The sequence below is a fragment of the Nothobranchius furzeri genome, chromosome 9, assembly GCF_043380555.1.
Source record: "Nothobranchius furzeri strain GRZ-AD chromosome 9, NfurGRZ-RIMD1, whole genome shotgun sequence".
Classification (NCBI taxonomy): domain Eukaryota; kingdom Metazoa; phylum Chordata; class Actinopteri; order Cyprinodontiformes; family Nothobranchiidae; genus Nothobranchius; species Nothobranchius furzeri.
Genome location: NC_091749.1, coordinates 66,954,211 through 66,982,198, shown reverse-complemented (window position 1 = coordinate 66,982,198; position 27,988 = coordinate 66,954,211). Strand labels below are relative to the sequence as shown.

Here is a 27,988-nt window from a genome sequence, read left to right as displayed (position 1 = left end):
CAGACAATAATGAACTTTATCACAATATGCAAATTTTTTTTAGAAGGACCTGTACAGCTCAAATTGCTACTTGAAATACTTCCAGTTGCTGTCGACGTTTCCCACCAGCTTCAGTCCTTCTGGTGGCTTCAAACTTTCCATCTTGATAGGAACTATTGACTGGTATCTCTGTCAGCCTTCACTTTCACTAATCCCTCTCCTGACACCATGTGTTGTTCTGCATGGGTTAGTGAAGTATCACACAGCAAACCATTCTTTTTGTTTGAGTTGCTGCTCAAAAACTTTATTTTCAACACCACCTGTAGTCTTCTTTTTATGTGCTACCATAAAGTGCTCTTTAAAATACAGTGGCCTCTGCTGGTCACCTATGTTAAAACATTGACTTTCTACCACATAACATAGTTCTGAGATGCAAAAGTTTGCTGGTGCAGAGGTGTGCTGGAAACGGCCGGATTACGTATTATTATTACTAATGATTTGCACACACCTAACTTCTGAATGGCAAACCGAACGGATTCAGCTATGTTGCATAGTCACTATCACCATGATACTCTCCTCTCTCTCTCTCCTCGCTGCAAAAAAATTATTTTAAAATCCTTCCTGTGAGCGGGCGTGAGCCAAGATGAGCGAGTCCATAAACGCACATTCACAATATAACATCACAATGTGAGGATTTTCAAATCCTAGCTTTCTACATTCTATTTTCTATCAGAGGCTAACGCAGAGACAGGTGTAGAAGACTCATGTTCAGCCTGGATGAAAAACGAAGCGTGACCGATTATAATCAGATGTTCCACACCTTTAACTGGGCCAAACTGGCGTCTAATGGAGGAGTGGTCTCGTGGGTGCAGGCTGTTATTAACCACTTCACACAGAGTGTCATGTTCTGCGTCCCTTTGTTCCCCAACCCCTCCAGTTCCTACTCCAGGTTCTCCTTTTGTGTTTCATAGCGCCCTCATGTGTCCTTTGTCTGCATCTCATTTATGTGTCTCCTGTGTTCATTTAGTTATCCTCTACCCCTCCAGTTGTAGCTCCAGCCTCTTGTTCCCCAGCTTAGTGTGTGTGTGTGTGTGTGTGTGTGTGTGTGTGTGTGTGTGTGTCCTGCCCCAGTTCATTGTATGTGTGTCAGTGTGTGTGTGTGTGTGTGTGTGTGTGTGTGTGTGTGTGTGTGTGTGTGTGTGTGTGTGTGTGTGTGTGTGTGTGTGTGTGTGCGTTTGTGTGAGTTCTTCCCTCAGTCTTAGGTTTAGTTTTATGTTTAGGTTTATCTGCCCTCTATTGGTTCTGTTTCCCCCATTTAGATCATTTGTGTCACCTGCCTTCCCTCCAGCCCTCACTCCACACACCTGCTTCCTGTGTCCTTAATTGTTCTCCCTGGTTATATAAGCCTGTCTTGCCTCTGTCTTGTGTCGGTCCATTGTTGCTGTCAGTGTGTTTGTAGTTCTGTCAGTCACGTCTCTCTGTGTATAACCTGTGTTTTTGGATTTCCAGTTCTTGATCTGATTTTTGGATTTTGGCTCCCAGCTTTGGATTTACTTTTTGGTTTTTGGCTCACCTTTAAATAAAGTATTATTTACTTAACCTTCATCCCTGCCTCGTGTCATCCTGGGTTCTGCATTTTGGGTTCTAACATCCCTCCAAACTGTGACACAGAGAGATAAGGGGCCTGCTGGCCAGTTATTTATCATAAAGCTGATCATTTTTATTGAAGTTACATTTTGTGTCCATGAACTTCCCGGGCAAAACCAGTTGTGCTTATCTTCACCCAGACCTGCAAACTGAATTTAAGCTTTTTATTAACTGTGATTTTCTTCATTCTGATGACAGTGAGATGTTTACTTTCACTGAATAAAAGTCAGCTCAGTAATTCAGGTTTGACTTTGACGTTGTTGACCTTTTTCAAAACTTTGCACTGAGAATAATTTGCTGCCAGTGAACGGCGTCCATGCTGGAAAAGAAATGAGTCCCACTGCCCTGTCTGTCTGAAACTTCAAGGCCATTTGTCTCAATAAAAGGTTTCTTCATTTTCCCTTCTCGTTGCTTTTGATAAAAGCAATTTCCCTTAAATCTAATTTTATAAAACAGATCTAATCGTTTAAATGTAGGGATAAGAAAACAGCTGATATGTGGTGTATTTACGCTCCTTAATCAGTATTTTGAAGTTTGGCTCTTATTAGGATGTTGAAGAACAGTTACCTCCAGATCAATAGGACTCCTGCCTCTGAGCCTGCCTTCGTGTCCCAGTGGTGCCCAGTCAGTTCGCTGAAGTTCACCCAGTCTGGTTGGTATGCAAGACAACATCACATTTAAATGATGCCCCACTGCTTTGTCCCATCGCATTAAGTGGAGGAAGAAAACGCGCTTCGATCGTGTTGTTACCGACTGCGATGCACGCTCGGGTAAATTACCAGGAACAAGCTGCACTTATTCTAACGAAGGACAGAAAAGTGGAACGGCTTCCTGATTGACTCGATTGTTTAGCTTCAGTTTGGCTTTACTGGGTAAGGAAATCCGTCTCCAGGAGTTAGATCCTCCTGGTGAATGGTGTTCCACATCCATCCCAGTCCTCTCTGTTTATTTACTAAAACTGAGATAAATCACCCTGATTCTTTGTTGTTGTTCCAGAACTCCCAGCATGGATATGGATCAGTAATAACTTCTGCTACGTGCACAGACAAAACACACACACATATATACATACACACAGGCAGGGGTTAGGGAACTCTACTCCGTGAGTTTACACATTAACACTGCAATTAGTGAGGGAGGTGTGAGCCCCTGCTGATGTCACACAGATGTTCTGCAGGATTTTCTAACAGGAAAAAAAAGTCATTTGGGCTTTTCGATGTGTTTTATAGGAATCCTGTGTGTGTGTGTGTGTGTGTGTGTGTGTGTGTGTGTGTGTGTGTGTGTGTGTGTGTGTGTGTGTGTGTGTGTGTGTGTGTGTGTGTGTGTGTGTGTGTGTGTGTGTGTGTGTGTGTGTGTGTGTGTATTAATGCTGCGGAGCGAGTCAGCAGCACTGTTCTGGTGAGTCAGAGGATAAGAAGCTGAGAGAGTCAGTGAAAGAGGTGTGGAGGGTCAGCCCAGTGCATTCTGGGTAAGGTCTGGTCAGTGCATGGCTTGATGTGAAAAAGATTATGACTAATTTGTCTTACCTGGGCTGCATGGTGGCGCAACTGGTTGTGCTGTTGCCTCACAGCGAGAAGGTTGCAGGTTTGAATCCCGGTTATGGCCTTTCTGCGTGGCATTACAATGCTTTCATCATGCAGGCGTGAGCTCTTTCAGGATGCTCAGACTTCCTCCTACAGTTCAAAAACATGCTTTGAGTTAACCGACATCCCATTAACGCGTCTCAAAACAACTATTTCGTTGTAATTACTTTTGATGCAACAGCTATTTAGCAAAAACCTGAGTTATGCAAACGGTAAAAGGTCTGTATTTGATACAGCACCTTCTAGAGTCCTGGAACCCCCCCAAGGCACTTTACAACACAATCAGTCATTCACCCATTCACACCCTGGTGGAGCTACGATGTAGCCACAGCTGCCCTGGAAATATTTCAGTTTCAGATAAATGCATTCACATGCTTTGGTTCCACATCTCACAACTTGGGGGGGGGGGGGGCGTCCAAGCTTACTGTCAGGATGGTACAGGCTAACCCCTGAACCCCCTAGAACTGCCCCTGTAGGCTTGTAAATATCAAAAACACAGAAATCCCTAAATAACGTTAAACTGAAAACAATAAAAGGTTTTAAAATAGGATTAGTGCTGTTCTTTTGTGATGTGGTGCATTCCAGTCGTGATGGAAAATCAGAAATTCTGTGTTTCAAATGGGAAAATTCAACCATATTGCCTTAAATATAGAGACTCCCAATCAGATCAAACACTGGTGACACTGGAACATTTTGATTATGGTGCAAAAGCTCAGTATTGAACTTAGACCGAGAGACCATCTAAAGGCTCAGGAACCCTTTGCAGGTGTTTTGGACTCACCAGCTGATTAGAGTCTAGAATATTGAACCTTTTTACAATATTCTAATGGTCTGAGATTTTGGGGTTTGGGGATATTCTGTAGTTTTTCTTTGCCCACAAATGCTGAAGAGTGCAGGATGTTGTTTGCATCACACGGGGCAGAAGCTCAAGTGTCAAGGATCTTTGTTCTCAGATCTGATTTGAGTGAAAAGATTCATGTTTGAACACGTCTCCGGTGGAGATGCTCCTCTCTTCTCCTTTTTATTTTGAAGCCTTGCTTTAATGCAACACAACAATTGCTCCTCCTTCCTCCCTCTTGTTGGGTTTTGTGATCCTCTTCCCTCTCCTGTTCTCACATATCTGCATTTGACTTCCTCTGACTGGGCAGTTTTTGTGTCACCTGTGAGAACACAGTGTCTCTCCAAAAGGACAGTGGAACATTACACAGTGTTCTTTGCCCTTGCAGAGCCTGGGGATGGATCCTATGGGTGCACATAAATAAAACACATCCGTTCCCTCAGTGGTTAAGCATTAATAATAATAAAGCATGTTAAGCTGTTACTAAAGGAGAATTAAAAACTACTTTACATGAAGGCAAGTTTGCTTCATGATGAAATCAAAAAATGTTTTTTTTTAATTAAATATACAAGAAAAGGTTTTCAAAGTAAAACGTTTGATTTGGTTTGAATAAACAAAACTTTTGCTTTAAGAAAAACTTCTTTGAAAAGTAAAATTACTGTGGAACAGAAATACTCCATTATTTGTTTACTGTTGAAGTTGGATGATTTATTAGATTTACAAAAATGTTGTTAAATATATATATTTTTTGCATTATTGAAACAAAAACACCTCCAAACCTGCCTTAAACTCAGGTTTCACGTCAGAGTTGTTCTGATAGCAATCTTCTCATTTTCTGCATGAAGAAGCAACTTCACGTGCTTTTTCAGTTTTCTTAAAGGTAAACACATCCAGGCTCGTAAGAAACAAATACGATAATCACTCATCGTTTTCCTTTTCTAGAAGAATCAGAACTGCGTTCTGTGCCTTCTCTTCCTTTCAGCCCGTCCCCTTTTCCTCCTGTCCTGCTTTTCCGGGCCTTTCTCTGTAGCAGGAATTTCTCCAAGCGTGTACGGACGAGTGCACCCATGATATGAATATTTGATGGCACTCATATATCTCCCATGAGGGTAGTGAAATATTAAAGCGCTTTCCAGTGGACTTCTTAGACATCACCTCTCATGAAGCAACGCTGAAATGATTCTGAGATCTTGAATCTTTTTTTGTGTCTTTTTTTATGCTCAGACTTTAGATATGATTGCTTGATCAGCTGGCCGATGAAATGTTTTTTCAGTGCAAACATTTGATGATGTGATGGGATAAACCATCCTAACAGGTGTTTTTTCTTTTTTCTAAACAGGAAGTGCATTATTTAGATGTGTTCTGTCTTTCAGCGAGATGCCAAAGGACAGTACCTGTTTGACCTGATCTGCCACCACCTCAACCTGCTGGAGAAAGACTATTTTGGCATCAGATATGTCGATCCAGACAAGCAAAGAGTACGTTTTTTTTTTCACTAAAACATGATTTAGGTAAATAAATTGTAATTTCAAAACAATTCCCTTCAACAGAGGGAAGAAAAATCATCCCTCTCTATTTACCTGCAACCTCTTCTGAAATTTGTTTTGAAATGTGTGACTTGCAGAGGGCAGGAGTCCGGGTTCATCCCTGTATGGTTCAGAAACGTGGACTAGGCTTTAGAGCATCTGGAAAGTCCTCCGCATGTTTTATGAATGTTTTTCTTTTATTTCTGTCTGCGTTTGTTCTCGCTGGCTACAAAACAAATTGCCCCGTGGGGACAATTGAGTACAGAGTTTTATTCAGACTCAGCTGGGAGTACCGCTGCAGCTCCATCATCCTAGAAGAAGCTGCCCCCCAACACACACACACACACACACACACACACACACACACACACACACACACACACACACACACACACACACACACACACACACACACACACACACACACACACACACACACACACACACACACACACACACACACACACACACAACTTTGCCACCATAACTCAGCACCAGCTCCGATTGTCTGGTCCTTCCAAAACAAGAGCTCCATTCCCATTGGGCCTTTGGGAAATGAGCTCCGAGGTCAAAGGACATTGTGTAAGGACCATGTAGACACACATCATAAAGACTCACACTGACCTTGGAGGTGCAATTTGTCAGAATTTCACAATAAAATAATCACAAAAACAGTCTCAGCCATGTTGGAAGGAAGGTGGTACTGAAACAGATTTCATTCTCAGCCTGCTGCGAGGTTGCCAGTTTTTCTTGTTTCAAAAAAAACTGAAAGAGGGACGAAGTAACTTTTTACAGTGCAGCTGATCCCTAACTGGCAACAGCCGCAAAACTCACGGAGAAGAGAGAGAGTAATTTTTTGCTTAAAAAAATGGACTGTGGGCTGCACGGTGGTTAGAGCTGTTGCCTTGCAGCAAGACGGTCCTGGGTTCGCTTCCCGGCCTGGGATCTTTCTGCATGGAGTTTGCATGTTCTCCCGCAGATGCGGAGTTGCATAACGACGACCCTCACTGAGCCGCAGCAGCAAGACCCTACTCAAAACTCCAGCTCCATCTGTGGTCTTACTGCATAACAAGATGTTTTTCCAAGATCAGGATTCTTCTCCACCTTCTCCACAACACTAGAAGCTGAGAAACTGTTGTGATTATGGACTCAGTGTGCTCAGCACCAAAACTTAAAAATTAAAATCTGATTATTTTCTGAAAAACCCGTCTTTACATCTCCTCCTCTCTGCATTGCGGTTGTGTTGGAGGAGTAAATAAACAGAAAGTGATGAGATGAGAGCATTATTACTGTGGCTTCCAGCTCTAAATGACAAATGATCGTCCTCACCTGCTGCTGAGCAGGCTGATGAACGACTGCTCAGCAGGAGAAGAAAAACCTCACTTCTCTTTCTCTTCTTTGCAGCACTGGTTGGAGTTTTCAAAGTCAATCGCCAAACAAATGAAGTGTGAGTATTTTATTTAATTGTCTTTTTCTTTTGGTTTACCTTACTGGAGGGGTGGAGGGAGAGAGAGCCGTAGGGTCTTCAACTTCATCCTGGAGATCTGCTATCCAGCATGACTTTTTGTTTCCCCGCACACCTGATTTTAATCAGCAGGTAATTAACAAGCATCTGCTGAGCTTGATGAGCTGCTGAACAGGTGTGTTGGAGCAGGATAACCACTAAAACAAGCTGGATAGCGCCCCTCCAGGACTGGAGTTGAAGACTCTTGATGAATGTTTCAGATCAGCAAACGAAATCCAGTTTTCAGATGAATTCTTGTTTCAACGGGAGAAATCCGTTCCAATCAGCCGTGCTCAGTGGGAGAAAGTAATTACCTCCTGCATGTACTGATGCCTTGTTCACACGTGGCTAAATAATTATGCAATCTTACGACTCGATTCTTCTCTTTCCCTAATTAAAGATGCCATGACTATTGTAACTGCTCAGACAGTCCTGCCTGTGGTGTGTGGAGAGTGCTTTGGTCGGTTTGGAAGGATGCACCAGGGATCACAAATGGAGGAAATTCAACACGTTGCACTGTTTTGGCCAAATACCGCAGCTTTTGTGGTATGCCCCAAGGACAAACAGCCATGCAGCCTATTAAATGTGATGTGTAGCCAATCAGGAGTAGTCCACAACCTATCGCCAATTCATCCTCCTTGTCCGCCATCTTTGTATCCTCCAACGTCACGTTTGATCTCGAGAGTTTGAGATTTCTGACCTGTGATGCTGTCTTGGCCATGTGGCCACGCACTTTAGGAAGCTGTTGCATCCATCTTTTTTTTATCAACACCTGTTGGGTCTCATGTTTTGAGAACCCACCAACAATTTTAAATGATTGCCACGTAAGTCGTCTTTGTCTGATGCTGATATCAGTTTGCTGATCTTAAGCATTTAGGAATTGATTAGGGGACACATTGTTTGTCCACAGCTCTGTAGGTCAGATAAAACTTCATTTTGCTTTATCTCCTCTTCTTTCAGCTCAGCCTCCATTCACCATGTGTTTACGCGTCAAGTTTTATCCACCAGACCCCGTTTCTCTGAAAGAGGAAATCACCAGGTAGGATTTAGATATTGGGGGTGAAACTGGAAAAATTACAACATGGTGAAAAAGTTCATTTATCGCTCAAAGTGGAGCCGCTGCTCCTCCACACTGACAGAACTCCACTGAGGTGTTTCAGGGATCTGATTCGGATGCTTCCTGGCTGCCCTGCACCGGGGCTTTTCCAACTCAGAGAAGCTACTCAGTTTTGGAGGGACTGTATTATATTTTACTCTCTGGCTTGGGAACACTTTAGAAAAAAGCTTGGAAAACTGGGAACGCTGTTGCCAAAAATTGGTGAAATCATATTAGACTCCTGAAGAGGTAATTTTCATGACTTTATAAAAAATGCTGTCGGCTAAACAAAATAGGAAATTACGCTGGATTGACAAAAATACATACAAGTATATTTAAAATATTTTTAGGTTAAAATTAAGTTTTTGAGGTTTATACTCTAGTTGTCGTCGTCGTCTTCCTCCGCTTATCCGGGTCCGGGTCGCGGGGGCAGCATCCCAACTAGGGAGCTCCAGACCGTCCTCTCCCCGGCCACCTCCACCAGCTCCTCCGGCAGGACCCCAAGGCGTTCCTGGACCAGATTGGAGATGTAACCTCTCCAACGTGTCCTGGGTCGACCCGGGGGCCTCCTGCCGGCAGGACATGCCCGAAACACCTCCCCAGGGAGGCGTCCAGGAGGCATCCTGACCAGATGCCCAAACCACCTCAACTGACTCCTTTCGATCCGGAGGAGCAGCGGTTCTACTCCGAGTCCCTCCCGAATGTCCGAGCTCCTCACCCTATCTCTAAGGCTGAGCCCGGCCACCCTACGGAGGAAACTCATTTTGGCCGCTTGTATCTGCAATCTCGTTCTTTCGGTCATTACCCAAAGCTCATGACCATAGGTGAGGATTGGGACGTAGATCGACCAGTAAATCGAGAGCCTGGCTTTCTGGCTCAGCTCCCTCTTCACCACGACAGATCGGCTCAGCATCCGCATCACTGCAGACGCCGAACCAATCCGCCTGTCGATCGATATACTCTAGTTCATTAGTCTTATATTATTTATGACTTTAAAGTAATAGTGTTTGCAGGTGAAACTCAAAATCTGGAATGTATTACAAGTTAATTTATGTCAGTAATTCAACTTAAAAGGTGACTTCTTTATGAGGTAGACTCTTCCCATGCAAAGCCAGATATTTTAGGCCTTTGTGATCTCCGGCTCTCGCTGGAGCAGTTCACAGCCAAGTGAAGCAGCTGGGATGAGAATCAGCTCCTCTAAATCCGAGACCATGGTCTTTAGTCAGAAAACGGTAGAATGCCTTCTCAGGGTCAGGGACGAGGTCCTGCCTCAAGTGGAGGAATTTAAAGGGACTGTAAAGAAGTTTGAAGTTTTATGCTCGCGATCGCCACTAACGCCTAACGCGTAACTGCAGCTTCAAAAGTAAGCTCGTGCATGAGGTGTGCACGCTGTACGTGCACACTCCTTAATGAAAATAACAGCTGAGACAGTCCAGTGTGTGTGTGTGTGTGTATGTGTGTGTGTGTGTGTGTGTGGCCCAGAGGACAGAAGAACACAGCAAATTAATAAAAATAATGTGCCTCTGTCTCTGCAGCTGCACTTTCTCGTCAGCCGGCCGAACGTGCAGTGTGTGTGTGTGTGTGTGTGTGTGTGTTGGAGGACAGAGGGCAGGAGAACGAGCAGCTAATTAATTAAATAATTTGGTTCTGTACCTTTCTCTTCAGCACAGCCGACAAAGGTTTAAGATGGGCCAGTCCTCCTGCATGCTCAGATCATTCCCTTCCCTTGCTTGAAAAATTGTTCCAAAATGAAAGTTGAACCCACATCTTTTTTATCCGTGAATTCAGTGCCGTTCGGCGAGTCTCAAATAAAAATTTGGGCGTCTTATTACTGTAAAAATTATACCATTAATGTAAAAAAGAAACTCAAAATGACAAATTATGTTCACAACTAGAGTCAAACCCAGGTCTTCTGTATGAGAGTCAGATATGGAGCTAGGATTTGGACAATATTCAATGTAACTTGTACCAAGTTTTGTAACTTGGAACATGTTTCATGACAAGTAACTTTGAATTTGTAACTTGTACACCACAAATCGCCAGAGGAAATGTGATTATATGAAATTTTTGTGATTTGTCCCACCATACGCCATTCAAACTGACTTACGGCGCTGTGGGATATTTGGAACTGAGAGCTCCATGAACCACGTGACTGCGAGTCGGTGAGTTCAAAGAGTGTCGTAACTCTCTCTTTCTACAGCACTGACAGAACCCTGCCCTCCTCTCCCAGTGATTGGACAGGAATTCGAGAAACGTAATTGGTAGCTAAGACTCGTGCTCTCACTGGTTCCACCCAAGTTCCTCCCACCGAAGGTAGAATTGAGACAAAATTATTTGTAACACTGTAGATTTGAGGTTTGTACCTGTAGAATGAAATCTGTGTTTTGAGAGTTTTGATTTCAAACTTGTACATTGATTTTCTTATTTTGGAAGTCTGCTAGGTAAAAACCGAAAGTTTCATGTTTCTGAATGAATGATTGATGTTACAAAATGAGTAGTAAATGTACAAAATAAAAGTTTGATTTTACAAAATAAAAAATACATGTACAAAATGAAAATTTCCTGTTACAAAACAAGAAATCAGTTTCCTTCTGGGATTAATAAAGTATTTTTGAATTGAACAGAATTTGAATTGAATTGAAATACAAGTGCAAATTGAGAATTACAAGTTAGAAAACTAAAGTTACAAGTTACGAATCTAAAGTTACATGTGATGAAACATGTTCCAAGTTACAAAACTTGGAACAAGTTACGCTGAATATTCTCCCAATCCTAGCTCCATAGTCAGACACCTTACTAGGTGAGCTAAAGCGCCAGTGATGTTCAGTCTATCAGTAACACTTATATCCTTGATGACAGCTGAAACAACGTCAATCCAAAGAACGGTTCGGAGCAAAAATGGCTATTTTGTTGCTAATTTGCAGGAAATATCTAGAAGAAAGATCTACAGAAAGTAGCTAAGGGTCCTCAGAAATGTAGCTAGGTTCATCACTAGGCGTTAGGAACAGCGACAAAGTCACTGAGTTGGCACTGCCTCTCTCTCTGCTGCTAAAGCTACGGATAGCAAATGCTACGGGCGATGCCTGAGCGTGAACATGCATGAAGCAGCCTGCTCGACCCGAGCATCTCTCTTTTTCTGTGATTTTACAGAAAAACAGGCAATCACAGTAAAAATGCCAGGGCTCATTCTACAGGACCAGGGCATTGCAGGAGAATGTATGAAGAAGACATTTATTATTTCTATACATGTTTTGGCTGTCAAACTTCCATTATGTCCCTTTAAGTATCTCAGGGTCTTGTTCACGTGTGAGGGAAAGATGGAGCGCAAGATCTACAGGCGGATTGGTGCTGCATCTGCAGTGATGCGGGCGTTGTTCCGGTCTGTTGTGATGAAGAGAGAGCTGAGCCGGAAGGTAAAGCTATCGATTTCCCGGTCGATCTACGGTTCTGCCCTCACTTATGGTCATGAACTTTGCGTAGTGATCAAAAGAATGAGATTGTGGATACAAGAGGCCGAAATGAGTTTTCTCTGAAGGGAGTATGGCCTTTCCAGTCGTCTGAGAGGGGTTCGGAGTAGATCCACTGCTTCTCCACATCGAGAGGAGCCAGTTGAGGTGGCTCGGGCATCTGGTCAGGACGCCGCCTGGACGCCTCCCCGGTGAGGTTTCCCAGGCACGTCCAACTGGGAGGAGACCTAAAGGGAGACTCAGGACACGCCAGAGGGACTATGTCTCATGGCTGGCCAGGGATCGCCTCGGGATTCCCCAGAGGAGCTGGCCCAAGGGGGTGGGGAGAGGGAAGTCTGGGTCTTCCTGCTTAGGCTGCTGCCTCCCGTGACCCAACTATGGATAAGTGGGTGAAAATGAGTGGATGGATATTTGTGATGGTTATGGCTTACAGCTGATGAAAACCTCACTATCAAAATCTCAGACAATTAAAATTTGAATTGTGAAAAGATTCAATATTCTAGAGTCAAAGTGTTCCCCTCTAACCAGCTAACGACTCCAGAACACCTACACAGGGTTTCTGAGACTTTAAGTAGTCTCTCAGTCTAAGCTGGACTACTGACAAAAATAAACTTTTGCTCCATAATCTGATTTTTGGGAGCTTCACCTGTTTTAATGATTGCGTGATTTGCCTCCTTCTGATTGAGAATGCTGGAATATTCCGTTATAAGAATGTAAGATGGCATCAGCTAACAATTAAAACAGGACTTCTGTTGTTTTAAAGTTAAAGAAACAAATGTCTGAGGATAAAAATTAAACAATGTAGGTTAAAGTAAGTAGAGTGAAACCAAAAGGTATACAACTGATAACTCAGCAGGAAGTGTCTGGGTTTATTGAATAATTGGGTTAATTGAAAAATAAATTAAAAGGCTGCTTGTTAACAGAGACAATATGAATAATCAATTAGTTTGTGTTAAATAGTGTATTTCATTAAAAGAGTCCAAATCCTAACAGAGGAGGCATGTGTGCAGACTTCCTTTGTGGTGTGTCATGCAGCTCCTTACTGCTGCTGCAGTGTGCCGCGTCTTGACAGCTGAACAAACTGCTGTGAGAGATGTGAGCTGGCGTGCCGCCGAGCGCACAGATCGCCCATAAAGCACATCCCTCCACCGGTTGCCATGCAATCTAATCTCTTCACGGCAATCGAGCTCCCCTCGATGGAGGCAAGGGAGCGCTCCTCCATCCTCCTCCCATCTGTTCAGGAGGCTTTCAAGGAAACCCAAACACGCAGCAGGGAAACTACCACGGTTGTCTTTTTTTTTGATTCAGAGCTAATTTAAATGTCACACCTGAGTTTTTTTTACACTTTTTAGTTGTCTTTTTGTACGGTAACTAACTGTTGCTTCATGTGAATTCTTTATTTTACTGAAACATACAGTACATATTCTCTCTATTGGCATTTGTTACAACAGGGGTGGTTGTTGCTTTGGTCCTGAGAGGAGATCCCCAAGAGAGTAAGATGAAATCTTGCCAGTAGAAGAACTGATTTAAATGCTCAAGGAATGTTTTTCTTAAAAAAAAAAAATATATATATATATACACACATATTTATATATATATACATTATATATATATATATATATATATATATATATATATATATATATATATATATATATATATATATATACATATATACATATATATATATATATATATATATATATATATATATATACATATATATACACACACATATATATATATACATATACATATATATACACATATATATATATATATATATACATATACATACACATATATATATATATATACATATATAAATATATATACACACACATATATATATATATATAATGTACATTATTTGAAATGATGATCTTCCATTTGATTTAAAATTAAAAATTGAAAGTCTCAATTTGTATACTTGAATTATCTAGATTTTTGTTAGCACAGACTTTCAGATTAGAAACGATGAGGATCTGTCATGTTGGGGTTTAAGTGCTTGACCCAACACATGCAGAATCAACACAAGAGACAAATGTAAAATTAAACAAAGGTTCTAATCGGTGCACAACTAAGGACGTCCCAAACTGGGAGATGCTGGGTAGAGGGGCAGAATTGGACCTGCAAGTAGAGTCGGATTAGTAGGAGGTCTGGTGGTTTGAAGGTGGAGGAGGAGTGGAGGTCTCACTGTGCTGCTGGGGAGATGGTTCATAGGGAGGTCTGTTAGATCTGAGGAGACAGGATCCAAGTGTCCAGTGGGGTTGAGGTAAGGGTTCCAGAGGGGGGTGGATGAGCGATGATGAACGGGACTGACGGAAGGAAGATGCAGGCTGAAGAGAGGTCCAGGAGCTTGGCTGAAGGGGTGTAGTCGAGCTGGATCTGGGAAAAACAAGGAGCAGCGTCAAGTAGAAAAATCAAATATATAACTAGACTAGAGTTTTACTAGAGACTGAGTGGCAGGAGAGTTTCCAACTGGATGTACCCGTGTGGAGTAATCAACCGGCGTTGATTAGTGGTCTTCCTCCTCCTTTTAAGCCGGCAGTGGCTGATGATGGATCTGCGGCAGTTGGTCCCATTTAGACACCGCTCACCTGGAATGAATGCTGACGCAGGTTAGAGGATGAGCTCACCTCAGACCATGACAGGATCACAGTGCAGGGAGACAGTTCACCTGCACAGCCTAGGGGTATGTAAAGGCAAGAATATGGCGATACAATATACATCAGCACTGGGGAGGCGATCGAGTATATCACAATTCTAAAAGGCAGATAATATTTGCTATTTTTATAACTGAATTTCATTGGAAAACTCAGACCAGATCCTACCAAGACACATTCAGTTTTATCACAAGATCTTGTTCTGTCAGAATGAGGGCATTGAAAAGTGCCGCCACCTAGCAGTCGGAGGTTGAATTGCACCACGCAAAAAACAAAAATACATTTAATATTAACTTCTTCTTTTTTTCCGTGTCCTGTCTGGCTGTGAAGCAAACAGAATCGGTGTCTGAATGCTGGTGACAAGCCTTACAGATTTACTCTCAGATGGAGCATCAAAGCTTCTGCTTTTATTGTCACGCCTGACACTTAAAACTTTATTGTTATTGTTTTTTGGATGCTTTGTAATTCTGACCAGACACGGAGACAGAGGTGAAAGAGAAAGGAAGAGACAAAAGGAAGGGGGGAGGTTCCACAAAAATAAACAATCAATGATGAACAAGAGTCTGCTTCTAGACCTGCAGAAAAGGGACACACAACAATTCAACAGGAGCAAGCCATCACTGCGTCAACCTGATGAGAATATGTAAAATAAACATTGTTTTACTGAAGAATCACGATAATAACTCACAGTGCATTTAGTGCCAACCACAGCCTTAAGACATGTGTTGAACGTGCCCAAGTCCATACTTATGGGAGCACCTGTGTGTGTACACGCGCTTGTATATGTAAGATTTCTCTATAGGAGTGTCCAGTAGAGAGTGTGAGGGAACACAGATCTGCCCCCGAAAGATGTGTAGGAGATGGAGGGAGCGCCAAGTCCCAAAGATCCAGGAGCTGCCCCAGAGCGCAGGGACCCCAGGGAGACTGTAACCGAAGAAGCCCCCGTCCCCCTCGAGAGGCACAGAGGATTGCCCCAGGGGGCCACAACCAGCAGCCGGCAGAGTTCCGGCAACAGCGGCAAGCCGACAGGCCCGCCCGCAGCCTCCCACCACCAAGCCCGGAACCCAGCAACCCGGGACCCAAGGGCGACCAGCCACTCCGGGGACCCAACAGAGCCCAGGGACTAAGATCCCACCAGGCAGCCACCGGGATCAATCAGACAGCCACCCGACATGGGAGCTGCAAACACGCAGGAAGACCGAGGAAGACCGAGGCACCACACTCCACACCAAATGTGGCAGGGGGAGGGCAGGCAAAGATGTGTAGTAGCACATTACAGTACATTTAATATTTACATATAAATTCTCAATAAAATAGATCATCATCATCAAACTTATATAGCGCTTGTTTAGGACACTCAAAGACGCTTTCACACACTGCTAGTGATGGTAAGCTATACTGCTTTTAAATATTTAGTATCACAACACTAAATATTGTGATATTTTAGTGTATGGATATTGTCTCGCGTCCCTGCTCGTTATGTCCTGCAAATAATTGTCAGTTTTAATAAAACTGTTTTAAGCAGGGGCTGCATGGTGGCACTGTTGCTTCTCAGAAAGGTAATAGGTTCAAATCCCAGCTGCAGCTTTTCCACATAAAGTTAGATAATATGTCCCAATCAATGCGTGGATTTTCTCCAGGTGCTCCGTTTCCTCCCACAGACCAAAAACATGCATGCTAGGTTATGTTGAGACTGTAAATTGTTCCTAGATGCAAGTAGTTTTTTGTCTGAGTGTCCCTGTGATGAAATGGAGACATATCCAGGGTGTACCCCATCTCTCATCCGAGTTTGGCACCAGCTCCCTGAGACCCCAACACGGAAAAGCGGTTTAGAAAATGAACGAGTGTGCTTTAAACCAGTAGTTATTGCTTATGGAGACTAATTTGTCTGGGGAGTTGGGGGGTGGGGTGTTAGTTTGTTGTGCAGAAATGCAAAGTGAATTTTGCAGTGACCACAAACACCACCAGAGGTGCATCTTACAGGAGAACTGGGCAGTTTTGGTTTGCTTTTAGCACCCTCTAGAGTTTGTTTGTAGAACCAGAACATCTCCTCGGTGTGAGTTTGTCTTTTTAACACCATAATCTAACAGCTGAAACGTCTCCCAGCCTTCATTAGTGTCTACAGGAGTCATTCACCACTAAATTAACAAGTCAGCTGTGGTAATGATCTAAAACGTGCTGGAGCCAAACTGCACCACCAGGTACGTCAGCTCAACTTTTATGTCAGAGCGGCTCGCCAGGCTGGAGGTGCAAATGGAAGATTCTGGCCACAGGGAGCGATAGGGGCTGGGTGGCCTTTCATTAACCCTGTAAAAGGGTCATTTTAGCACATACTGGCTCAAAAAAATGATTAAAAAATAGGAAAACGTTGCAAAGTATCCTTTTAACTGCAACTCAGATTCTCCTCAATGAGTCGTAAGACGTTTTAATGAACGGCTGGAATCCACAGCATTTGTTGGCCATAAATCTTACATTTCTAATAAGCTAAAACATTTTCTTTGTCTCCGTTTTTTCCCGCCCTACAGATATCTCGTGTTTCTGCAGGTTAAGAGGGACCTTTACCACGGCCGCCTTCTGTGCAAGACATCAGACGCAGCTCTACTGGCTGCCTACATATTACAAGGTGTGATACATGGGTGATATTTATCTTTAATACTTTAGTTTCTCCTAAATCCTGATACACCATAATCACTTTCTGAGCGTGCTTCGATGATGCAGATTAGTGCTGCTCTTAATGTTTGATGGTTAATAAATTCATCTACAAAATGAAGATTTTAACTTTAATAGGCAGCATGTTCTGTAGTTTCATCCTAAAAACAGACTGATTTTAATCCCTTTGGTGCAGAAAGATGGAGTGAAAGAGTCAGTGTGTGCCAACTGGTTATCCGGCCAGGATTTAGTCTCCCAGTTCTGTTCTCACTGTGTCCCTGCAGCATCTGCTGCCACACAGGAAGGGTTTAGCTAATAATGGTGTGTGTTTACAAATGATGATTGTTAACTCAAGCCCTTGTTAGTATACAGATTTTACAGGTGGGATGACAGTTTGGTGAGAGAAAAGAAAACCAAAAGAAACTAAAAGAGTCCCGATTTTGCTTCGGCAGACGTGTTTCTTGCTTTGTGTCGGGACTTTATAAACCTGTAACGGTATGAAATGACTGTTTTCACCAAAAGTCATTTTCCCCTCTCCTCTGATGCAGGACTAGTCTGCATGAGATGTGGCCTCAAGGTCTCATGCATTCCTTCTAACCTGCTTCTTTCCAGCTCAAGAGAAGAATGAAGAATGGACTCTCTCCTTTCAATAAATCAAAGAACTCTATTTTAATAAAGCTAATCAAACAAAGTGTTAGTCAATAATAAGATGTGACCAATCTGTGAAATCAAAATATTAATTACTTTATTATAATCCTATATAATATAATTAGTAATATGACTTTAAATGTTTCCACAAGGACCAAGGGCGTCAGACGTCAGTTTGTTTTCAGAATTGCTGGGGACAATAACCATACACTTGAGTGGGGTTTAAAAATTGCTGGGGACAATAAAGTAGGCTAGCACAGGGGTCGGCGGCTCTGGAACCGCATGCGGCTCTTCCATCCATCTGATGCGGCTCTCTGTGCGTGTGAAATAATGAATGGATATTTAAATAAAAAGCTTTATATTTTACTGCATTAATTTTACATCTGTAAGCCAATTCTAAATGTAAAGATTGTCTGCGTAAACCTGAACAGTTCCAACCCGGTCTTACTGTGAGACCGGGTTGATGCGTCACGCTTGTGCATAATCATAGGCGCTTCTGAGCTGCTTTCTGACCTTCCCCACCTACAAAGTTTAATTACAACAATCAAACGTGACAGAGCCCGGATTTGTATTCTGAACAGTCTAAACATGTTTTAAAAAGAAACGTAGGACAAAAGTGGCACCTGCTCAGTAAAACCACCAACAGGGTGAAAAATACCAAAAATTGAAGGCGGAGACAGGCTACAACTTCTGGATGGATCCATTTTATATAAATCGTTTTATTGATTATCGTCTAATGAAAGATAATTAAGACGTACATGAGCGATCAGGCACGTTGCAAGCTTTTCAAAGGTGTGGGGGATGTTGTCTGTGCCTAAAATAATTTCATGTTATTCATCTTGTTAGTTTAATTTCCGTAATAGCGGAGCAGGTGCGAATTTTAGACGCGTCATGCACGTCTCCGTTTCAAACATGTTTAAACTGTTCAGAATACAAATCTAGGCTCTGTCTCGTTAGATTGGTGTAACTAAAGTTTGTACTGAATGAAACTTTACATTAAACCATGTTGAAAAGTAAAGGATCCGATTAAATAGTTTCCCCCTCATTTACAGTCAGTACAGTGCAGTGCGCACGGCTCTGGGGTTAATCAAGTTTAATTGGAACATTAATGTGTTACTGGACACGCTGGTCTGGTTGGTTAGACCAGTGTTTGAAGTGGAAAACACACACACACACACACACACACACACACACACACACACACACACACACACACACACACACACACACACACCAATTAAAATAATGCTGATAGCGTGGACTAGAATACAGGTGATGGTTTACGTATTTAAATGATGATCAGGCTGCTGTAAAATGTAATCTCCATCCACATCCAGACACAATCATCCTCTATTCTTTCTCTATTTGCTCTGTTTTGTCTGGGCTGACGTAGCTGATGGTGCGCGCGGCACGCCTAACTAGCGGCTGATGCACATTTTACGCATTTGGAGAGGTGGACTGGATGCTTTGCTTTTACTGGAAGTTGGTCCACTTAACGCACGGTTGTAGACTAAATATTAATGACAAATGAATGAAAATTAAATTGTGAGTTTTTACTTCATATTTTAGAAATAAAAATGAGGGGGGAACACATTTATGACGTCTTTTTAAACTAAATTTTCTAGCGCGACCTGCCTGCTTCACTTAAGTCACTGCTTATTAAGGTCCGTCCAAAATTACCGTGGCCCATCCAAAAATGAAAACCTGGCGCCGCGCCAGTTATAAACCTCTGCAAATTGTTGTTCTTCAATTTATCAAACTCAGACGTTGTACAGCTAATGTCAAGATGTAAAATTATGAATTCAGTCGAGCTCTTCCGTCCCTCCCTCTCCTGCTCTCCTGGAAACCCGACATCGGCTGGGAGGTGAAGGAGGAGATGAGGCAAACAGAGTGAGTGCGACGTAAAGAATCCAGACTGGTGTGGAGGTGAGCAAAACAGCTGGAAAAGTGTGGGTGTTGTCCCCCACGGGTGCGATGCCCCCGGCTGCTGTCACCTGTTGTGAGCAGCGCTCTGCTGTCTGAGGGTAGGCCCCGCCCACAACGCTGCGGCTGCTGCGGTGTTTTCTTTACCGTGGGAAATGGGTAATAATGGCCCTTTGATGGGAACAGGTTACCGACCCCTGGTATAAGATCTGAGCTGGTAAAACAAAAATCCTCATCAGCAGGCTTTTTTGAAAGTGGGGGGGACACAGCTGCCAATCACGAATTTTGCCGGGGACATGTCCCCGGCGTCCCCGGTTAAAATGACGCCTGTGACAAGGACTGATCTCACGTAGCGTTAAGAGACGACACATTGCTTTACTGATCCAATCAGAATCTGCCAGATCTGATGGAGGCGTGGTTTTGGTGGTGTTTGGTAAATCTGTCATCTTTTCATTCGACCATAAACCATAACATCCGAAGTATAAAACTATGCCCACGTCATCTCTAACGCCAGCTCAAAGCGTTCTAGAGAAGTTGTCGGAGTGGCCAATCCGTAACTTTCCTCTTCAGCCCAAAGAACCAACGACAAGCTGGATAAAATCTGTTGCTGTTCCAACTGCTGCAACGTTCCTTTCAGAATAAAAGCTGAACCATCACGACCCAGGTTTGGGTCTCACTAGATGCCAACAAAACTGTCGTGACCCGGGAGTATCTCAGAGACTGGTGGTCGGCTGCCGCGGCTGTTCTACAGGCTCCGGCTCCAGAAGGTCAAGCTGGACCTTTGCACCTCCTGATCTAGACGGGGGTTTCCACAAGGATACGTAGACCGACAAATGGCACTGAATGTGTTTATGGACCTCCTAACCAAAGCTTAACGCGAAGACATCACCTTCATTTCCCATCAGAACTAATCGCTTCTTCGGATTTGCTGGTTCTGAGCAACATTCCACACTACACCATTCGCCGTCTCATCCACCTTAGTTACACCACACATTTAGTGTTAAAGTTAGTCTAGTTTTAATTTGTTTAGTAATAAATCTTTAAACTTTTAAATTGACTCTCTCTCTTCTGTTGTCTCTGAGTTAATACGAAGCTGTTATCTAATCCCTGCAATAAAAAGTTCCAATCTTCTGGTTAAAATAACCTCACAGATCCGTAAGGTTGATTTCATATTTCCTATGGAGTCCCACGCCTTATGACTTATTAAATAACATGTAACTTAAATCATTACAAACCTAATCACGTAGAAACATGCTTGTTGAAAACGTCTATGGCAGATGTTCGATGCATTTCTGAATACAGCCCTTAGCAGCTGCTGAGGATGAAAGTTTCATCTGTAACTGATTGTCTGAAGATAACAGGCTGCAGCAGCTTTCATTCGGATAATTCCTGTGTGAAGAGCACCATCACCCATGTAACAGATGTGAGTAACTCCAGGCTGGGCTGCATGGTGGCGCAGTTTGGAGCATTGTTGCCTTACAGAGAAAGGGTTGCTGGTTTGAATCCTGCCTGCACCATTTCCTTGAGTGCTCATCAAAGAACAACTTGGTTTTCATCAGAAATTTCTCTTAGAAAAAATAGTTTCCTGGCATTCATGAGAAGGTGAAATACTTTTGTTATTACGGATATTTTCCAACGAGAAACAGAATACTTCTTCTTTTTGAAATATGATCAGTCACCGAGTTTAACATGAAGGCTGAACGTGAAAAGTCTTCTACCCCTATTTCCTGCATTAGCCGCCAACAGACGGAGAAACGCTCGGGCCAGAAAAAGCCATGCAGTTCTACATCACAGTGAAAATTAACATTCATGGACTCACCCATCTTAGTTCACGAGCAGGAAAGGCTGTGGTGTTTTTACAGCCAGGAAAGCGAAGAGCGCCTCTCAGCTAGCAGTGTTGGGCAAGTTACTTCAAAACTGTAATGCATTATTTATTACTTGTTACCCTCATTTTAAAGTAATTCATTACATTACAATATTACTGATTTTAAAATGTAAGGCATTACACTACTTTTGCATTACTCTAAGTTACTTTCACCAAAACAACTTCAATATGAATCTGGTAGTCTGACACTCAGTGAGCTCATGACATAAATGTGGAAGGTGATGTGGTGTCTGAGCTAGGGTTGCTGTTAAAAACAGTCAGATATAATTACTTTTGTACCGCACTACTACCAACACTGTCAGCTAGTAAAAGATAATCATTAGCGTTAGCAACTCCACAACATGGCAGAACTCCTTCAGGCTTGTTTTGTTTCTGGAGATAAAATAATGCTGCATTTCTTACCCAAGAAAGAATTGGCAAACGAATGAAGGCAGCAGAAGAGTTAGCCAATCAGAAGTGAAATCTTTGCACATTATGAGTAAGTCTCCAAATCCTGTCATTTTCTGCCCCCTACTCTTCCTCCCAAATTCTACTTCTTGAAACAGGAGCGCCAGAGCTTTTTTTCCACTCAAAATGATTCACAAGGCACTTGTTTATACTAGACTACAGCAAATGTATTAATGTGGCTAATGTATGGTCTCTTTAAAACAAGAACAAATCCCAGCCATTCCTGCAACAACTCTACTTAAAAGCATAGAAATCTCCACCAATTGTTTTGTGTTCCCTTTTCCATCTTTCACCAGCTGAAATTGGCGACTACGACCCCGGGAAACACCCAGAAGGTTACAGCTCTAAGTTCCAGTTCTTCCCCAAACACTCAGAAAAGCTGGAGCGGCGGATTGCAGAGATCCACAAGACTGAGCTTATGTAAGGTGACGCCTGTCCAGAGTCTTTTGGAGCAGAGTACTCCTGACAAACACGTGAACGCCAGTTTTGCCTCTTTTACTCAGACTGTTGTAGCAGCTGCTGAGTCTCTTGGAGACATTGGTGGTATTTTGCTAATGATGGTGAAGCAGCTGTACCTGAAAACACGTTAGCTTCCAGTAGATGAACAACACTGAGGGAATACAAAGAAATGGGAGTGACATAAGCGTCAGATGGTGGATTGTAGCATGTCACTTTAAATCTGTTATGGCAAATCTGCAAACAAGCTAGGTTTTGAACGCAAACATGGTCACGGAACACTCACTCCTCCCCTCAGGTATTTTCCCTGACACCCTTCTGCCGAAATCCCTCCATGCCGGACGAAATGAGATAGCGCTAAACAACAGTCGCCGTTTTCTAGGTCTAAATGTATTTTGTTACTTCAAATGGCTGTTTCTCGTTCTCTGTGCGGGAAAGGGCGAGTGAGGGAAAGATGGAGCGTGAGATCAATAGGCAGATTGGTGCTGCGTCTGCAGTGATGCGGGTGTTGTACCGATCTGTCGATGTGAAGAGAGAGCTGAGTCAAAAGGCGAAGCTCTTGATTTACCGGTCGATCTACGTTCCTACCCTCACCTATGGTCATGAGCTTTGGGTAGTGACCGACAGAACGAGATCGAGGATACAAGCGGCCAAAATGAGTTTTCTCCGAAGAGTGGCTGGGCTCTCCCTTAGAGATAGGGTGAGAAGCTCGGTCATCCGTGAGGAGCTCATAGTGGAGCTGCTACTCCATATCGAGAGGAGCCAGTTGAGGTGGCTTGGGCATCTGGTCAGGATGCCTCCTGGATGCCTCCCTGGTGAGGTTTTCCAGGCACGTCCAACTGGGACGAGACCCAAGAGAGACCCAGGTCATGTTGGAGGGACTGTTTCTCTCAGCTGGCCAGGGAGCGCCTTGGGGTTCCCCTCAAAGAGCTGGCCTAAGTAGCTGGGGAGAGGGAATTCTGGGCCTTTCAGCTTAGGCTGCTGCTCCCGCGACCTGACTCCGGAAAAGTGGCTGAAAATGGATGGATGGATGTTGGGGTTTGTTGTTATACAAACACCGTTTAAACTCATTCCTCCCAGTCCATGAACGCGTCGTTTCCAAACAGCAAATAACATTATTTTTTCTGATTAATCAAAACAAACCCAAATCTGCATTTGAGTGAAGGATATGAAATTGGTATCGGCCTTTGGAACTTGAACTGGAGCATCTCTAGTAAGAGAATCTGTTAAGAATGTGACCCAAAGTATCTTCAGATTTCCACTAAAATGTCAGAATTCCACCAGTGGATGCCCTCAGCCTTTTCATATGGTCTTAATCTGACAAAGCCTCAGCTTCGTTCAGAGCTTTGGTTTAAATTTATTTTGCATTGTGTCATTTTAAAGATTTAGTGTTGTTTGTCTTGCTCCATTTCATGTAATGAGTCATGCAAAAACCAGTCCTGCACCGTCCCCTGTTGCACAATTCCTTCTTGAATTATGACTCAGCATAAAAGACACCTTTCCTACTCTGTAATCTTGACTAAATCGGTACATAGTTGACGTCAACTTGACATAATTATGTACTAGTTTCTCAGGATGAAAACCACTACTGTGCATTTGTTTATTTGTTTCATTAGAGGTCAGACTCCTGAAACATCAGAGCTCAACTTCCTCCAGAAAGCCCAGACTCTGGAGACATATGGAGTGGATCCTCATCCATGCAAGGTGAAACAAAATTGCTACAGAGGAAATGATAAAGCATCTTTTATCAGTGAAGAGAATGGATCTTTTTATGGTGACTGATTTTTATTTTGTGTTTTTATGGTCAGGATGTGTCCCGGAATCCAGCTTTTCTGGCTTTTACCCCTTTTGGATTCACTGTACTGCAAGGAAACAGGAGGATTCATTTCCTCACATGGTGAGAACAGATCTTCTGATGGAAATTCTCGATCCAGCTCTGGAATCATAACTTTTTGAATCCTTAAAGGGACTTTATGGAGTTTTGAATTTTTATGCTCGCGATTGCCCCCTCAGGCCAAAAATCGTAACGGCAGCTTCAATAGTAGGCTCGTGCACGAGGCGCGCATGCTGTACGTGCACACTCCTTAACGAAAACAGCTGAGACAGTCCTGTGTGTGTGTGTGTGTGTGTGTGTGTGTGTGTGTGTGTGTGTGTGTGTGTGTGTGTGTGTGTGTGTGTGTGTGCGCGCGCGTGTGTGTGTGTGTGTGTGTGTGTGTGTGTGTGCGGCCCAGAGGACAGGGGAACACGCAGCTAATTAATTAAATAATTTGGTTCTGTACCTTTCTCTTCAGCACAGCCGACAAAGGTTTAAGATGGGTCAGTCCTCCTGCATGCTCAGATCATTCCCTTCCCTTGCTTGAAAATTTGTTCCAAAATGAAAGTTGAACCCAAATCTTTTTTATCTGTGAATTCAATGCCGTTCGGCGAGTGTCAAATACAAATTTGGGCATCTTACTGTAAAAAAATATACCATTAATGTAAAAAATAAACTCTAAATAAATATTGTTCACATCCAGAATCTAACCCAGATCTTCCGCACGAGTCCGACGTCTTATTAGATGAGCTAAAGCGCCATTAACGGCTTATGCATCTGTAACATTTATATCCTTGATGACAGCTAAAACAACGTTCAAAGAACGGTTTGGAGTGAAAATGGCCATTTTGTTGCTAATTTGCAGGAAATATCTAGAAGAAAGTAGCTAAGGGTCCTCAGAAATGTAGCTAGCTTTGTCACTAGGCATTAGGAACAGCGACAAAGTGGCACTACCTCTCTCTCTGCTGCTAAAGATAGCAAATGCTACGGGCTATGCCTGAGCGTGAACGCGCATGAAGCAGCTTGCTCGACCCGAGCATCTCTCTTTTTCTATGATTTTACAGAAAAACAGGCAATCACAGTAAAAATGCCAGGGCTCATTCTACAGGACCAGGGCATTGCAGGAGAACGTATGAAGAAGAAATTTATTATTTCTGTACATGTTTTGGCTGTCAAACTTCCATAATGTCTCTTTAAGCATAAAAATGACTTTTTACTAATTACTTATTCTGTCCTTGTCTAAATTCCCTTCTTGTAACTCTTTCTTTGATTTCTCTCCCTTATTTGTCTTGGTATGTCTCCATCTCTTCCTCAGGGAGGAGGTGACCAAACTCAAGTTTGAAGCAAAGACGTTCCATATATATGCAACTCAGAGTGAGGTACGAATCTGATTAAATTCATTTGTGGCATTCTGTAAGGTAAACAATTGCTGCTACACTGGTTTATAAAACAACTTCCTGCTGGACGTTCAGCTTTTAAAAATAAATGCTAAATTTTACAAGAATAATTAAAATAAACGCATTTATATTGTTATTCAGAGCCTTATGTATTTGTGCTGTTTGCTGTTGTTGAAAATCTCTGACTTTTCGCATGTGTGGCTTTAAAACTATTGTCACGTTAACCTCCTGCAGGACAGGAAGATTATCCTGACTTATTTTGCACCGACACCAGAAGCCTGTAAGCATCTATGGAAGTGTGGAGTTGAGAATCAGGCCTTCTACAAGTGAGTCCACACTTGCCATGCAAATGAATGTAATTACGGACAAAACGGATTTTAGCAGAGGTTTATGCTTATGATCAACACCCTTCCCACTCACAGGTTGGAGAAATCAAGCCAAGTCCGCACTGTGTCCAGTAGTAATCTCTTCTTTAAGGGTAGCCGCTTTAGATACAGGTAACAACCATGCAGGTTTTTTATTGAACGAGTCTCAGAAATCTTGGTGATCTCAGATCATCACCTTTTTTTTTACTCTGTGTTTTTAGTGGAAAGGTTGCAAAAGAAGTGATGGAACAAAGTGCCAAAATTAAAAGAGACCCACCGGAGATCCACAGGTCACAATTATTACACTAATTGAATGTCACACTTATGATTCAGTATTTGAGCATATGTATGTGTGTGCATGTGAGTACAACCTTTTTATTCTTGTCCTAGGGCTGGCATGGTTCCCAGCAGAAGTTGTCCATCAATCACACACGGACCTCGCCTGACCAGTGTGCCAAGAACCCGCCGACGAGCCGTCCACATCTCCATAATGGAAGGTAAACGAACACAATAAAAAATGATTACATCTAAAATAAACTTTTGCCATCAATATTACTATCAGTCAATTTTTTTCTAACATATATCAGTCAGATGAGTAAAACTGGGCAGATATTAACAACCGATATTTATTACCATCAAGTTGCCATTTGCGTATCTGTTTTTGGAAGGAGTGGGGGTGTCATGTGATAAATATTTGGTCGTAATCATCTCAGAAGTGAGTGTGAATTTAAATATGTCTATCTATCTACTTATATCTATCTCCATATCTGTCTATCTATCTATCATCTATCTATATAGCTATCTATATCTCTATACAGTGATCCCTCGCTACTTCGCGGTTCGTTTATTGCGGATTCACCACTTCGCAGATTTTTTCTTTGGATCCTTATTCAAGGGAAATTCGCCGATTCGCGGTATTTTTCACCGATTCGCGGTATTTTTCTGTCATGTTTTGGGGTAAGTGTCTAACCCAAGACATACAGAATCAGACTCGAGTCGAGGTAAAAGATAAACAATTTTATTTCTTTAATGATGAGGAGAACTGAGGGCGCACTGGTGATCCAGCGGAGGCCGGGTAAACCAGGAAGCGGCAAAATACGGAAGCTCAGGGTGAATGTGGAGGGGAGTTAAGCCGGGGTGATATCCAGAAGCGAACTGTAGATCTCCAGGTGGCAGGGTAGACGGATGAGGACGAGGTAACGGAGAGGGAGCGTGAGCACGGTGGAGAGCGGGACGGCAGAGCAGAGTTGGTATCCAGGCAGCGAACCGGTGAGTATCCAGAAGTCTCCAAGACGGGAGGGAATCCGTAGGAGAAGCGAGTCAGGCAGTAGTTAATCATCCGGCGTCGTATCTTCTTCTTCTTCTGGGGTTTAAATGGCAGTTGGCCGGCGTCGTATCTGGATAACCGTCCTCCTTTTAAAGCCGTCCCGCTGATCAGGCTGATGAGGATCAGCTGCGCTCCCTCTCCTGTTAAATAAACACTGTAAATATGGTGTCCCTACTTCGCGGATTTTCACCTATCGCGGCCAGGTCTGGAACGCATCTACCGCGATAAACGAGGGATCACTGTATCTATCTATGTCTATATCTACCGTAAATCCTCTAATACAGGCCGGTATTCAATTAAAGGCCGGGTCTCCAATTTTGGCCAGTGTCTGAGTCGGCGGAGGTGAATAATGGCCGGTCTCTTATTGTGGCCGGGTGGAATGTGGTAACAAGCAAGTACGGGGGGTGGTTGTGTCATTGTCTCACTTTTGATTTGCCAGTGATAGACCGCGAGGGTAACTTTAACCGTGCGGAGACGAAAATTTGATATCAAGTTCAAAGAGAACGTGCGCTGCAGAACACTGGGGAGCAGTAGGGGTTGTATGAACTAGTCGACTTCACTATAGTGACTTTTTATGCCTGTCATCGACAAGTCGCTGTCATGTGATAATGACCGGCAAGATGCAGCCCTCGGAAAAGACAGCAGCCTGCCGTCAGCAGGTGACAAGCTCCTGCGCTCGGGGGGGGCAACGCGCTGTGCCAGAGCGTCGGTACTGACACACGATCGTTCATGTCGGTTCATTTCCTTTAATGTTTTCTGTCTTTTATTTGCG

General features: G+C 43.1%; 1 protein-coding gene and 1 long non-coding RNA gene across 3 annotated transcripts in view; one reads left to right on the top strand and one right to left on the bottom strand.

Moving 5' to 3' along the window:
- The window catches only part of LOC107381543 (FERM domain-containing protein 5), a 93,019-nt gene that overhangs the window by 57,944 nt on the left and 7,087 nt on the right, over positions 1-27,988 (top strand). For both annotated transcript variants that reach the window (XM_015953272.3, XM_070555108.1), the window contains 12 exons: positions 5,421-5,525; positions 6,978-7,020; positions 8,038-8,116; positions 16,832-16,929; positions 22,155-22,278; positions 23,931-24,018; positions 24,123-24,211; positions 25,443-25,506; positions 25,759-25,850; positions 25,947-26,021; positions 26,111-26,179; positions 26,280-26,386. In XM_015953272.3, coding sequence (XP_015808758.2) covers positions 5,421-5,525; positions 6,978-7,020; positions 8,038-8,116; positions 16,832-16,929; positions 22,155-22,278; positions 23,931-24,018; positions 24,123-24,211; positions 25,443-25,506; positions 25,759-25,850; positions 25,947-26,021; positions 26,111-26,179; positions 26,280-26,386 — 1,033 coding nt within the window. The remainder of the gene's footprint in view (positions 1-5,420; positions 5,526-6,977; positions 7,021-8,037; positions 8,117-16,831; positions 16,930-22,154; positions 22,279-23,930; positions 24,019-24,122; positions 24,212-25,442; positions 25,507-25,758; positions 25,851-25,946; positions 26,022-26,110; positions 26,180-26,279; positions 26,387-27,988) is intronic.
- On the bottom strand, positions 29-27,799 carry LOC129153098 (uncharacterized). The gene is made up of 5 exons (XR_008559295.2): positions 26,261-27,799; positions 14,132-14,240; positions 13,838-14,028; positions 3,153-3,299; positions 29-2,275 (listed from the first exon to the last, which is right to left on the bottom strand). It is a non-coding gene; the product is annotated as an uncharacterized lncRNA (long non-coding RNA).